Here is a 14,315-nt window from a genome sequence, read left to right on the forward strand (position 1 = left end):
GACATTGGACCCTTGTATCTCCATAAAGAGGACCTGTCACCTTCCCATGTTATTACATAGGGGGTTTGCTAGTCTCCTTGTAATAGCAAAAAGTTAAAGAAAAAAAAAAAAGAAAAAAAAAATTGTCATAAAATAAACTTTAAAAAATTTAAAAGTACCCTCACCATCCCGCACATATATGTGAATGCAAGTACACATGTGAGGTATTGCCTCAGAAATCAGACTGAGAGCAAAAATTCCGGTAATCTCTAAACTGATGACCTGTCAAAGGTTATTAAATTGTCTCCTATGGACAATTTTGGGTATTGTATTTTTTTTTAACATTTCAGTTTTAAAGCTTGACATGTTTGGTATCACAACACAACCTCCTCTTTATTATCTTACCACAAAATGAGTATAATATTGTGTTTGTGTGTACCAAAATTAATTTTAGTGCATTTTTATCTAAAAATATGTAAATAAATTACACCTGCCACCATATTATTTTACAGGGGCTCAGAAAATATATAATTGTTTGGGGGGGGGGTTAAAGTAATTTTCTAGCAAAAAATTTAAAAAATGTTAAAAATTTCGACAAGTGGTTAAATAAGAGAGAGCTCCCTGTTGTGCAATTTTTTATTATTTTATATGAAGCAGATATGAAGGCAATGGCGGTGTTGATTAGATTAGCGCTGTTCTGCTATGGGATCCTTAATGGAGGAAGATTGGGAAGTTCACAGTGATTTGATCAAAATGGATCATTTCACACTTATTTTACGCTGCGTGTCTGAAATCTGTGACCCGAGAACAATAACTAATAACTCTATGTATTTTATCCTTAGGGCCCCTCGGAGACCGGGATCCCAGGAGGGCTTCATCAAGATCCTATGTGTGAAGCCTTCATCTCCCCCAACCGTGGATGGGGCCCCGTGCAGATGTCCGCTGTGTCCCCTCCTATACCGTGTAGGGAATATCTGGAGCTGACTGTCCAGACCTGAAGTTCCAATGACTTGTGTCTCCCTCCTGAGCCTGCAATACAAGGGCAGTGTGTTGGGCAGGAGTGTGGTGGAGATGGCTCATATCCCTGTTTATCTGAGCCCAGCCGTGCTGGTTCTGTTCAGCTGTGACCTTTGCTTGGTGAGAGCAAGTAAGTATCTCTGAGTATACAATGTATCTTCATCAATATAACAAAATGATGACAATCCAAGACAATGGATACAATTCTGCTACAAGGAAACTTGTTCTTGATTCTTGGTGGAAATGTTCTCTATCTTATGGAAAGAACTGGTTATCAAGGTTTTGCAGTTCTTCTAATCACTACAAGATAAATAGAAAATGGTGTCCTGATGTTTCCTGTCTTTAAAAAGTAAACAAACTTGATGCTCATCATGTAACATCATCCATTGGTGGACTAAAAGGCAATGTCATTCTCACCTCAACGAGGAACAAGTGTGAGCAGGTACCACCAAAAAAAGGGCAAAAACAGGCTGGGGGAGAGGAGATAGGAATGCATGTATATAAACTGACAGTCTGCTTTCTATTTGTTTTATATTGTCTTTATGCATGCCTAGCCATACCATCAATACCTTATGGAAGACACTATTATGTTGGATGACCTCATGTGTGCCTAGACATCTCATCATTGCCTTGTAAATGACACAGAGATGTTGGATGACCTCATGTGTAGATGATCATCTCATTAATATTTTGTGGACAACACTAATATGTTGGGTGATCTCATGTGTGTCTGAGTATTTCATCATCACCTTGTGGGGGACACTGATATGTAGAGTAACCTCATGATCTGTATGTCTCTCATCATTACCTTGGGGATGACACTGGTATGTTAAATGACCTTGTGTTCCTAGGCATCTCATAAATACCTTGTGAATGATGCTGACATGTTGGATGACCTCATGTATGGCTAGGTATCTCATCATTACCTTTATGGATGGCAATGATATGTTGGATGACCTTATGTATGGTTAGGCATCTCATCATTACCTTTATGGATGGCAATGATATGTTGGAAGACCGTGTGTGTAGGCATCTCATCATCACTTTGTGGGTGACACAGATATGTTGGGTGACCTCATGTGTGGTTAGGCATCTCATCATTACCTTATGGATGACAATGACATGTTGGATGACCTTATGTATGGCTAGGCATCTCATCATTACCTTATGGATGACAATGACATGTTAGATGACCTTATGTATGGCTAGGCATCTCATGGATGGCAATGATATGTTGGATGACCGTGTGTGTGTGACATGTTGGATGACCTCATGTATGGCTAGGTATCTCATCATTACCTTATGGATGACGATAAGTTGGATGACCTCATTTGTGTGGGCATCTCATCATCACTTTGTGGGTGACACAGATATGATGGGTGACCTCATGTGTGCTTAGGTATCTCATCGTTACCTTGTGAATGGCACTGAGATGTCGGATGACCTCATGTATGGCTAGAGATCTCATCATTACTTTATGGATCACAATGGTATGTTGGATGACCTCATATGTGTGTAGGCATCTCATAATCACTTTGTGGGTGACACAGATATGTTGGGTGTCCTCATGTGTGCTTAGGTATCTCATCATTACCTTGTGAATGGCACTGAGATGTCGGATGACCTCATGTGTGCCTGGGCATCTCATATTTACCTTTTGGGCAGCATTGATATGTTGGGTGACCCCCATGTGTGCCTAGGCATCCCATCATTACCCTGTGAATGACACAGAGATAGCGGATGACCTCATGTGTGCCTGGGCATGCCATTACTATTTTGTGGGCACAAACTATGTGTGGTCATCGACATGAATACCCATACACCTACACAGGTCAAACTGGACGGACTAGTGCCTTTATTCAACTTTACCTATGTAACTAATATATTGGGTGATCTCATGTGTGCCTAGGCATCTCATCATCACCTCATGAGGGACACTGATGGTGCGTATGTCTTTCATCATTACCCTGTGGATGACACTAGTATGTTGAATGACCTCATGTGTGCCTATGCATCTCATAAATACCTTGTGGGGGACATTGATATGTTGGGTGATCTTTTTTGCCTTGGGATTTCATTATTACCTTGTGAAAGATGCTGACATGTTGGATGACCTCAGGTGTGCCTAGGCATCTCACCATTACCTTGTGGGTGACAATGACATGTTGGATGAACTCATGTGTGCATGGGCATCTCTCAATTACTTTGTGGGTGACACCGATATGCTGGGAGACCTTATGTGTGACTAGGTATCTCATCATTACCTTATGGATTACACTGGTATGTTGGGTGACCCCATGTATGCCTAGTCGTCTCATCATTACCTTCTAAGTGATACTGAGATGTTGGATGAACTCTTGTATGCCTAGGCATCTCTCACCATTACCTAGTGGGTGACATTGAAGCTCATGTGTGCCTAGGAATCTTATTATGAATACCTTGTAAAGGACACTGATATGTTGGGTGACTTCATGTGTGCCTAGACATCTCATCATCACCTTCTGATCAATACTGATATGTTGGGTGACCTCATGTGTGCCTAGACATCTCATCATCGCCTTCTGGGCAAAATGGATATGTGGGGTGACCTCGTGTGTGCCTAGGCATTTCATCATTACCTTGTGAATGACACAGACATGTTGGATGACCTCATGTGTGCCTGGTTATCCCATTATTATCTTGTGGGCAACACTAATAAATTGAGTGACCTCGTGTGTGCCTAGAGGTATCATCCTCATCTTGTGGGTGACACTGATATGTTGGGTAAACTCATGTGTGCCTAGGCATCTCATCATTACCCTGTGAATGACACTGGTATGTCGAATGTCCTCATGTGTGCCTAGGCATCTCATCATTACCCTGTGAATGACACTGGTATGTCGAATGTCCTCATGTGTGCCTAGGCATCTCATCATTACCCTGTGAATGACACTGGTATGTCGAATGTCCTCATGTGTGCCTAGGCATCTCATCATTACCTTGCAGGTGACACTGATATGTTGGGTGACCTCGTGTACCAAGGCATTACTAAGTGCTTATATGCTAATTTTATTTTTTTTTTTTTTTTATATAATATGCTTCATGAAAGTTTTAAAGTACTTATGTGCTAATGTTCTGTTCTTTATATTTTATGCTTTATTAAAATGTAACTTACATTACTAAGTGCTTATATGCTAATGTTCGGTTCTTTATATAATAACAGATTTGCTTCCTAGAATGACTTTGCAGAAAGATATTGTTGGATCAAATTATTTTCTATGATCCTTTGGAATGTCTTTTTGTGCAATGGGGGGGGGGGGGTTGCAGCACAGCAACAGTTAACAGGTGTTCAGGAGGCGCTACTGCTGCCTTTTAATGCCTGTTTTGTTTTTTCTTCTTTTAAGGACCATGCCACAACTGTGAAATTTTGGCCCCATTAAAGTCAGTAACCAAGTTTGACAGGCAGTGCTTGAGTTAAAAATACAGTGGCCACAGCATTGGGCATGGCCCTGCCCAGCTCTATTGGTAGGATTCAGGTGAATGTCTGGGAGGGGCAGTAAAACCATGGCTTAGCCTCTTGTTTTTACTGAACCCCCCCCCCCCTCGCCACCTGTGTGATAGAGCCCTGAGTCTCCATGTTCTACAGCAAGGTGTTTAAGAGTCTGGGTCTGAGTCAAGCTGATATGGTGTTCCAAAATAACAGAAATTGATGTCTCTTGTAAATTATTGTACAAATTCTGACTTCAGAGAACGATTTAATATATAAAATGTTTGTTTGGGGTGGTCCTACATGGCTTCCGTCTTGCTTCACTCGCTCAAGGCTCTCCACATTGTTCTGCTTTCTGTCCTTTTTATTTTACTTTGTATCTACTGTGAACCAAGCGTGTCACTTTCCCTATCACTATCATGCGGAGAGGGATCTTCTCTCGTAGCCGCGTCATTGTTTTTTTTTCGCCATCTGTCTGCGTTTTCACGGTTTTATAAACTGTGCAGAATGTTGCATCAAACCCAAGGAAAGGCGGATGAGTTATATTTTCCGTGTTTTCCAAGCGGTGAGATCGGCGAGCCGCATCTCTGGTGACACTCGGTGTTCCTGGAACGCATTGTATGTACAGAACTGGGTGACAGATGGCCGTCTCCTCCTGCCAGACTCTGACACCTCTCCCTCTTGGGTGTCCTCCACAGAGAGGTGTCCCATCTGTCACCGATATTCCCCGCGCTGACTCGGCCGCAGGATGGTGTCACTTGGCAGGCATAGGGCGCCATGTCACCGCCAAGTTGGAGGGTGAGGAGGCAGCTTGTAACCTTCGCTCATTGTCCCTTTGTGTCTCCTTCCAGATCGACCTCCTTCTCCGGTCAACGTCACGGTCACACAGCTGAAGGCCAACTCCGCCACCGTCTCGTGGGATGTCCCCGAGGGTGACATCATCATTGGCTATGCCATATCTCAGCAGGTAGGAGGACAGCTGCAGCTGTCATCACATGATATTTGTACCACCTCACAATAATGTTCAAGTGGACCTGTCTATCTATATATATATATATATATATATATATATATATATATATATATATATATATATATATATATATATATATATATATATATATATATATATATATATATACACACACATATATTATCAGCAAGCAGCGTGCCAGTGTAAGGCTCCAATTATTTATTATCTCTCACGCAGATCACAATCCTACCCCTGGCATCTGCTTTTCTCTCCAGAAGGACAGCGCCATTTTTGTTCAGGCTTCATCCCGGATCACCATCTAACCAATTACCAGCTCAGGGATGACACAATCATCAAAATCCTGGTGCCTGCTGTGTTCACAATGTCTGACACAGATTGGTCCCTACTGCAGCCTCTTATCTTGTGACTTGTTACAAATCACTGGAGGAGGGGAGACTGAGAAAATGCTTCCTCCTGCCTGCAGCAGACTGATTACATTATCTGAGGGAGGGGAGACTGAGGAAATGTTTTCTTCTGCCTGCAGCAGACTAATGACATTATCTTAGACTACACTGTTTCCCTGAAAATAAGACCTAGCGTGATTGTCGGTGATGGCTGCAATATAAGCCCTACCCTTTTTCCCCGAAAATAAGACCTACAAGGACTTTAACTAGGGCTTATTTGGGGGGTAGGGTTTATATTGCAGCCATCACCGACAATCACGCTAGGTCTTATTTTCGGGGAAACAGGGTAGTCAAAGTCATTGGTAGAGGGAAGACTGAGGAAATGCTTCCTCCTGCTTGCAGCAGACTGGGATTGTTATGTCAGCATAGGCAAAGTTACTAGGGTTGGGGAGACTGAGGAAATGTATCCTCCTTCATGCAGCAGACTGATGATATCCTCTCAACTTAAGAAAGGTCACTGAGGGAGGGCAGACTGAAGAAATGCTTCCTCCTGCTTGCAGCAGACTGTCAACATCTTCTGAGCCTAGGCAAAGTCACTGGGGGAGGGGAGACAGAGGAAATTTATCCTCCTGTCTGCAGCAGACTGATGACATCCTCTCAACTTAGGCAAAGTCGCTGGGGGAGGGGAGACTTAAGTTATGCTTCCTCCTGCTTGCAGTAGATCGGCAACATCATCTCCACCTAAGCAAAGTCAGTGGGGGGAGGGGAGACAAAGGAAATGTATCCTCCTGTCTGCAGCAGACTGATGACATCATCTCAGCCTAGGCAAAGTCACTAACAGGAGTTCAAGGACATCTTTTTAATGATAGAAGGTGGAGCTTTTCTGAGAATGTAATGTGATAATGCCACAACTGCAATCTGAGGGGGGGGGGGGTCACAGTATAAAAAGTATATTCGGAGAGGGTTCAGAGTTGGACACTCAGTTAATATAATAATTTAAATAGGAAGTTATTTTTAAGGAAACGTAAAAAAATGTCATGTTACGACCAAAAGTGTAAATGTATTTTAATTGGGATTTTATGTGATAGACCAACACAAAGTGGGACATAATTGTGAAGTGGAAGGAAAATGATAAATGGTTTTCAAATTTTTTTACAAATAAATATGTGAAAAGTGTGGGGTACATTTGTATGGCGCCCCCCGGAGTCAATACTTTGTAGAACCTCCTTTCTCTACAATTACAGCTGCAAGTCTTTTTGGGGATGTCTCTACCAGCTTTGCACATCTAGTGAGGGACATTTTTGCCCATTCTTCTCTGCAAAATATCTCAAGTTCTGTCAGATTGGATGGAGAGCGTCTGTGAACAGCAATTTTCCAGTCTTTCCTCATATTTAGGTCTGGACTTTGACTGGGCCATTCTAACACATGAATATGCTTTGATCTAAACCATTCCATTGTAGCTCTGGCTGTATGTTTAGGGTCGTTGTCCTGCTGGAAGGTGAACCTCCGCCCCAGTCTCAAGTCTTTTGTAGACTCTAAAGCCCCGTACACACCATCGGACTTTCCAAAAACAAAACCGTGGATTTTTGTTCGAAGGTTGTTGGCTCCAACTTGTCTTGCATACACACGGTCACACAAACGTTGGCCAACAATTACGAACGTAGTGACGTTCAACACGTACGGCGAGCCGATAAAAAGGAAGTTCAATAGTCATGTGATATCTCCATTGCAAACGCTAGTTTTACAAGACTGAGCACTTCCGGTTTGTCCTTGATTACGAGCATGCGTGTTTGTACTTTGGACTTTTGTCTGACGAACTTGTGTACACACAATCGGAAAGTCCGACAAAACACATTTGTTGGCGGAAAATTTGAGAACGTGCTAGCCAACATTTGTTGGTGGAAAGTCCGACAACAATTGTCCGATGGAGCGTACACACTCTTTCTTCTTGCCACTCTTCCATAAAGGCCAGATTTGTGGAGTGCACAACTAATAGTTGTACTGTGGATAGATTCTCTCATCTGAGCTGTGGATCTCTGCAGCTCCTCCAGAGTTATCATGGGCTTCTTGGCTGCTTCTCTGATTAATGCTCTCCTTGCCCGGCTTGTCAGTTTAGGTGGACGGCCATGTCTTGGTAGGTTTGCAGTTGGGCCATACTCTTTCCATTTTTAGATGATGGATTGAACAGAGCTCCATGAGATGTTCAAAGCTTGGGATATTTTTTATGACATAACCCTGCTTTAAACTTCTCCACATCTTTATCCCTGACCTGTCTGGTGTGTTCCTTGGCCTTCATTATGCTGTTTGTTCACTAAGGTTCTCTAACAAACCTATGAGAACTTCACAGAACAGCTGTATTTATACAGAGATTAAATTACACACAGGTGGACTCTATTTACTATTTAGGTGACATCTGAAGGCAATTGATTCCACTAGATTTTAGTTAGGGGTATCAGAGTAAAGGGGGCTGAATACAAATGCACGCCACACTTTTCACATATTTATTTGTAAAAAAATGTGAAAACCATTTTGCTATTTTCCTACCACTTCACAATTATGTGCCACTTTGTGTTGGTCTAGCACAAGTACATATCAATATATATGTATATGTATATCAAGTACAAATTTTTAGGAACTGCAACCATTTTTATACACAGTACCCCCATTTTCAGGGGCTCAAATGTAATTGGACAAATGAATATCATCATAAACTGTTTATTTTTAATATTTTGTTGAGAATCCTACTGGCAATGACTGCCTGAAGTCTGGAACCCATGGACATAACCAAGGACTGGGTGTCCTCCTTTCTGATGCTTTGTCAGGCTCTAACGGCAGCTGTCTTCAGTTGTTCTTTGTTTGTGGGTCTTTCTGCCTTCAGCAAGTGAGATGCATGCTCAATTTGGGTTGAGATCAGGTGATTGACTCAGTCATTGCAGAATATTCAACTTCTTTTCCTTCCAAAGCTCCTGGGTTGCTTTTGTAGTGTGTTTTGGATCATTGTCCATCTGTACTGTGAACAGGGCTGGTGCAAGGATTTATGACACCCTAGGCGAAACCTCATTTTTGCCGTCCCCTTGGCTCCGCCTCTTGACCCCACCCCCTTTGCCCTGCCCATGTATACGCATACCTCCCAACTTTTGAACTTGAGAATGAGAGACACTTAAGGGAGAAAGTGACCTGCGGCACGCTAACTAAGTGGGTGTGGACAAACAAGATCATAGGAGGGGCCTAAGGGCCATGGTTAAAACAAAACTTGGGCTTCCTTGTACCTAGCCTACCTCAGACCTAGCCTACCCCCTTCTCCCTCCTCTTATGGGATATATACAGTGGGCAGGGGATGTGCAGCAGGCGAGCGGTGGGTGACCCGGGTGGGTGAGCGAGCGGTGGAGGTAGGGGAACTGCATTACTTGGCACAGAGAGAGGTTCAGCATGGCATGCATCAGACAGGGGGAATAGTGGAGTCCAGTGCCGGAACAGGTTCCAGCACTGCACTTTGCTGCCAGGCCCAAACCTGCGCCTCTGGACCTGGCTGGAAAAACAGGAAGCAAGGCTTCTGTTAGAAATCATGGGGCCCCGTACAGCCTACCTGACGGGGCACCCAACTGCTCCTGACCCCACTACTGCCCACCCATCTAAGAAAAAAATGCAGCTTTGCTATCAAGGCATATTTATCCCTTTCATTTAGGCTGATCGGATGGCAGTCGGATGTAAACGGACAGAGAAGTCCATTTACACCTGACTGCCCATAGAGCAGAGTGGGCTTGGTCTGTATCTGCTCTGCACAAACTGAGTGGACACTAACCTGTCATCCTCCTGCTCTGCTCAGCAGGGAACAGTGGACAGATCCCCCGCTGAGCAAAGTGGAGCCCGCTCTGTGTGATAGGGGCCTAAAGCGGTGGCGGCTGGTGCTCAAAATTTTTTGGGGGGGCGAAAACAAACTGAAAAATTCAGAAAAAAAACCCTATCAATTGCCGCCACTGTGCCTTCAAACACCACCACTGTGCCTTCAAATGCCGCCACTGTGCTATCAAATGCAGCCACTGTGCCCATCAATCGCCGCCACTGTGCCCATCATTTTCCACCACTGTGCCATCATTTGCCGCCACTGTGCCATCAATCGCAGCCACTGTGCCATCAATCGCAGCCACTGTGCCATCAATCGCAGCCACTGTGCCATCAATCGCAGCCACTGTGCCATCAATCGCAGCCACTGTGCCATCAAATGCTGCCACTGGGCCATCAATTGCCGTCACTGGGCCATCAAATGCAACCACTGTGCCCATCAAACGCAGCCACTGTGCCCATCAATTGCCGCCACTGTGCCTTTAAATGCCGCTACTATGCCTTCAAACTCCGCCACTGTGCCATCAAATGCAGCCACTGTGCCCATCAATCGACGCCACTGTGCCCATCATTTGCCACCACTGTGCCATCAATCGCAGCCACTGTGCCATCAAATGCTGCCACTGCCATCAAATAATGCCACTGGGCCATCAATTGCCGCCACTGGGCCATCAAATGCAGCCACTGTGCCCATCAAATGCAGCCACTGTGCCCATCAAATGCTGCCACTGTGCCCATCAAATGCTGCCACTGTGCCCATCAATTGCCGCCACTGTGCCTTTAAATGCCGCCACTGTGCCTTCAAACTCCGCCACTGTGCCTTCAAACTCCGCCACTGTGCCTTCAAACTCCGCCACTGTGCCCATCAAATGCCGCCACTGTGCCCATCAATTGCCGCCACTGTGCCCATCAATTGCCGCCACTGTGCCCATCATTTGCCACCACTGTGCCATCACACGCAGCCACTGTGCCATCAAATGCTGCCACTGCCATCAATCACATCCACTGTGCCCATCATTTTCCGCCACTGTGCCCATCATTTTCCGCCACTGTGCCCATCATTTTCCGCCACTGTGCCCATCATTTTCCGCCACTGTGCCCATCATTTTCCGCCACTGTGCCCATCATTTGCCGCCACTGTGCCCATCAAACGCAGCCACTGTGCCATCAAATGCTGCCACTGTGCCCGTCAATTGCCGCCACTGTGCCCGTCAATTGCCGCCACTGTGCCCGTCAATCGCTGCCACTGTGCCCATCATTTGCCGCCACTGGGCCATCAAATGCAGCCACTGTGCCATCAAATGTTGCCACTGTCATCAAACGCAGCCACTGTGCCCATCAATTGCCGCCACTGTGTCCATCAAATGCAGCCACTGTGTCCATCAAATGCTGCCACTGTGCCATATCAAATGCTGCCAGTGTGCCCCCCCGCCTGCCTGCCATCTGCCGGGCACTTACCCTGTCTCTCACTGGGGCAGCGGGTGGCGGCGGTGAGCGGTCTCCTCGATGTCTTCTCCTGTCCTCTCTTCCCATCCTCTGCTATGATTGGATGCCTGATAGGCGTCCAATCACAGCACCTGTCGTTTCAGCCAATGAGGTGACGAGTAACAGACCCGAGCACCTAATTGGCAAAGAGGCGGTTCAGTGTTAAGAAAGCGAATATTCATTCGCTTTCCTAACACAGCTGAGTGAACTGCGAGCACCAAGCATGGCGCTCACTGTTTACCTTTTTTGACGCCTATTAGAGCCTATGGCTTTAATCAGGTGCTTCAAAAAAAAATACCCCGCCACTGTAATTCAGGCGCCCAGCGCCCAAAGAGGGGCCGGGCGCCTGAACAGGGGGTGGCAGCAGCGGCCATAGATAGATTCATGCAATGCATAAATATATCTATTGGTGATAGAGGGGGTGGCAGAAGAGAGGGGGCGGTGCCCTGCGTCCTTATGGACGCACCTCCACTGGCCTAAAGACTGATACACATAGGCTGAGTATCAGCCGGTTAAACAGAAACCAGTTGATATTCAGCCAGTGTGTACAGCAACTGGATGAATATCAGAAGTTGGCCAAATGCGGAAAACCAGCAGCCGATCGGCATTGGTATGTTCCAGGTGGGGGGGATGGGGCGGGCATAACACAATAGCCTTTTCCTGCATCATAGGCAACAGCCAGGACATAGACTTGCAGCTTCTCTGCCTGCTGCACTGATCGTTTCCAGCCTGCCACTGTTCTTCTGCCGCTGATTTTCTCAGCTGGAGTCCGCACTCTCCTCGGCACTTGCTTGCTGAAGGGGGCAGGCAGTGAGAAAGCCGACATTACTCCGCCAGCGGCAGCAGGGACTGGAAGTAACATGTACTACATGCAGCTTGAAGCTGCTGCTTATCAGCGGCCTTGCCCGGAAGACAAACAGCGCTCTCTAGTGGTGTGCGCTCTAGGCCGGCGCCTACCTTGCCTATTGGTAGCCACGGCCCTGACTGTGAAGCGCCGTCCAATCGGCTTTGCTGCATTTGGCTAAATCTGGGCTGACAGTATATCTCTAAACACCGCAGAATTCATCCGGCTGTTTCTGTCTTCTGTCACATCATCAATAAACACCAATGATCCAGTGCCACTGGAAGCCATCACACTGCGAGCTCCACCATGTGACCACAGATGACGTTGCGTGCTTTGGATCATGAGCTGTTCCAAGTCTCTTTCACAATTTTTTCTTCCCGTCATTCTGGTACAGATTCATCTTAGTTTCATCCGTCCAAAGAATGCTTTTCCAGAACTAGTCTGGCTTTTTTAGATGTTTTTTGGCAAAGTCTAATCTGGCTTTTCTATTCATCAGGCTTATGAATGGTTTGCACCTTGTGGTGAACCCTCTGTATTTGCTCTTGTGAAGTCTTCTATTGATTGTAGACTTTGACAATGACACGCCCACCTTCTGGAGAGTGTCCCTCACTTGTCTGGATGTTGTGAATGGGTTTTTCTTTACCGTAGAGAATATCCTGCGCTCATCCACCACTGTTCTCTTCTGTGGACATCCAGGTCATTTTATGTTGCTGAGCTCACCAGTGCGTTCTTCTTTCCTCAGAATGTATCAAACTGTTGATTTGGCCACTCCTAATGTTGCTGCTATCTCTCTGATGGATTTGTTTCATTTTTGAAGCCTTACAATGGCCTGTTTCACTTGCATGGACAGCTCCTTTGAAGGCATGTTGTAGGTTCACGGCAATAGATTCCAAATGCAAATACCTCACTTAAGCCTCGTACACACGATCGGATTTTCAGCTGGGAATTGCGTGATGACAGGCTGTTTGCCTAAAATCCGACCATTGGTACACTCCATCAGACAATTGTTGTCCAACTTTCGGCCAACAAATGTTGGATGGCAGGCTAGTAAATTTTCAACAACGGTCTGTTGTCAGATTTTCCTATCGTGTGTACGCAAGTCCATCACACAAAAGTCCAAAGTACAAACACGCATGCTCGGAAGCAAGGACGAGCTGGAAGCGGTCGGTCTTGTAAACTAGCATTGGTAATGGAGAATTAACATTCATGACGCGACAAATTATGAATTGGCGAAATGCAGCGCACATTCTTTTCTTCCCTACCGGGCCAATTCTGACATTTCTCTCCTACATGTAAAAATCATAATTTTTTTGCTAGAAAATTACATAGAACCCCCAAACATTATATATGTTTTTTTAGCAAAGACCCTAGAGAATACAATGGCGGTTATTGCAACTTTTTATCTCACACGGTATTTGCGCAGGAATTTTTCAAACGCATTTTTATTGGGAAAAAAACAGTTTTGTGTTTTAAAAAAAAAACAAAACAGTAAAGTTAGCCCAATGTTTTTGCACTTTGTGAAAGATGAAGTTACGCCGAGTAAATAGATACCTAACATGTCACGCTTCAAAATTGCACACGCTTGTGGAATGGCGCCAATGTTTGGTACTAAAAGATCCCCATAGGCGACGCTTGAAATTTTTTTACTGGTTACATGTTTTGAGTTACAGAGGAGGTCTAGGGACAAAATGATTGCTCTCACTCCAACGTTCGCGGCGATACCTCACATGTGTGGTTTGAACACCGTTTTCATATGTGGGCGAGACTTACGTATGCGTTTGCTTCTGCGTGCGAGCACACGGGGACAGTGGAGCTTTAAAAAAAAGTTTTTCTTTTTTATTGTTAATTATATTTTCTTTTTTTTTTATTGTGACACTTTTTTGAAAAAAAAAATTTTGATCACTTTTATTCCTATTACAAGAAATGTAAACATCCCTTGTAATAGGAATATGACATGACAGGTCCTCTTAATAGTGAGATATGGGGTCAATAAGACCCCATATCTCACCACTAGGCTGGGAAGCCTGAAATAAAAAAAAATAAAATGATCACCGCTTCCCAGCCAAAGCGGCGCCGTTTTTTTGAATGGAGAGGCCGAGCGTGATGTCATAACAACGCGCCCGGCCTCTGATGATCATAGAGACTCCGGCGACCATCTGGTCCGTCGGAAATCTCTATGATCTACATCCGGCGCCGGCAGATTCTTCTCCACCTCACCAATTGTAACGGTGAGTCGGAACAAGCACCAGAGGGCGGCGGGAGGGGGGGACCTCCCCTCTCGCCTCCCATAGGAACGATCAAGCG

At 45.1% G+C, this 14,315-nt stretch overlaps 1 protein-coding gene across 3 annotated transcripts in view; it reads left to right on the forward strand.

Moving 5' to 3' along the window:
• The window catches only part of FNDC4 (fibronectin type III domain containing 4), an 89,794-nt gene that overhangs the window by 57,024 nt on the left and 18,455 nt on the right, over positions 1 to 14,315 (forward strand). For all 3 annotated transcript variants that reach the window (XM_073624711.1, XM_073624710.1, XM_073624713.1), the window contains exons 2-3: positions 822 to 1,126; positions 5,314 to 5,429. In XM_073624711.1, coding sequence (XP_073480812.1) covers positions 985 to 1,126; positions 5,314 to 5,429 — 258 coding nt within the window. In that variant the 5' untranslated portion in view covers positions 822 to 984. The remainder of the gene's footprint in view (positions 1 to 821; positions 1,127 to 5,313; positions 5,430 to 14,315) is intronic.

This window comes from Aquarana catesbeiana, linkage group LG04 (genome assembly GCF_042186555.1).
Source record: "Aquarana catesbeiana isolate 2022-GZ linkage group LG04, ASM4218655v1, whole genome shotgun sequence".
Taxonomy (NCBI): Eukaryota; Metazoa; Chordata; class Amphibia; order Anura; family Ranidae; genus Aquarana; species Aquarana catesbeiana.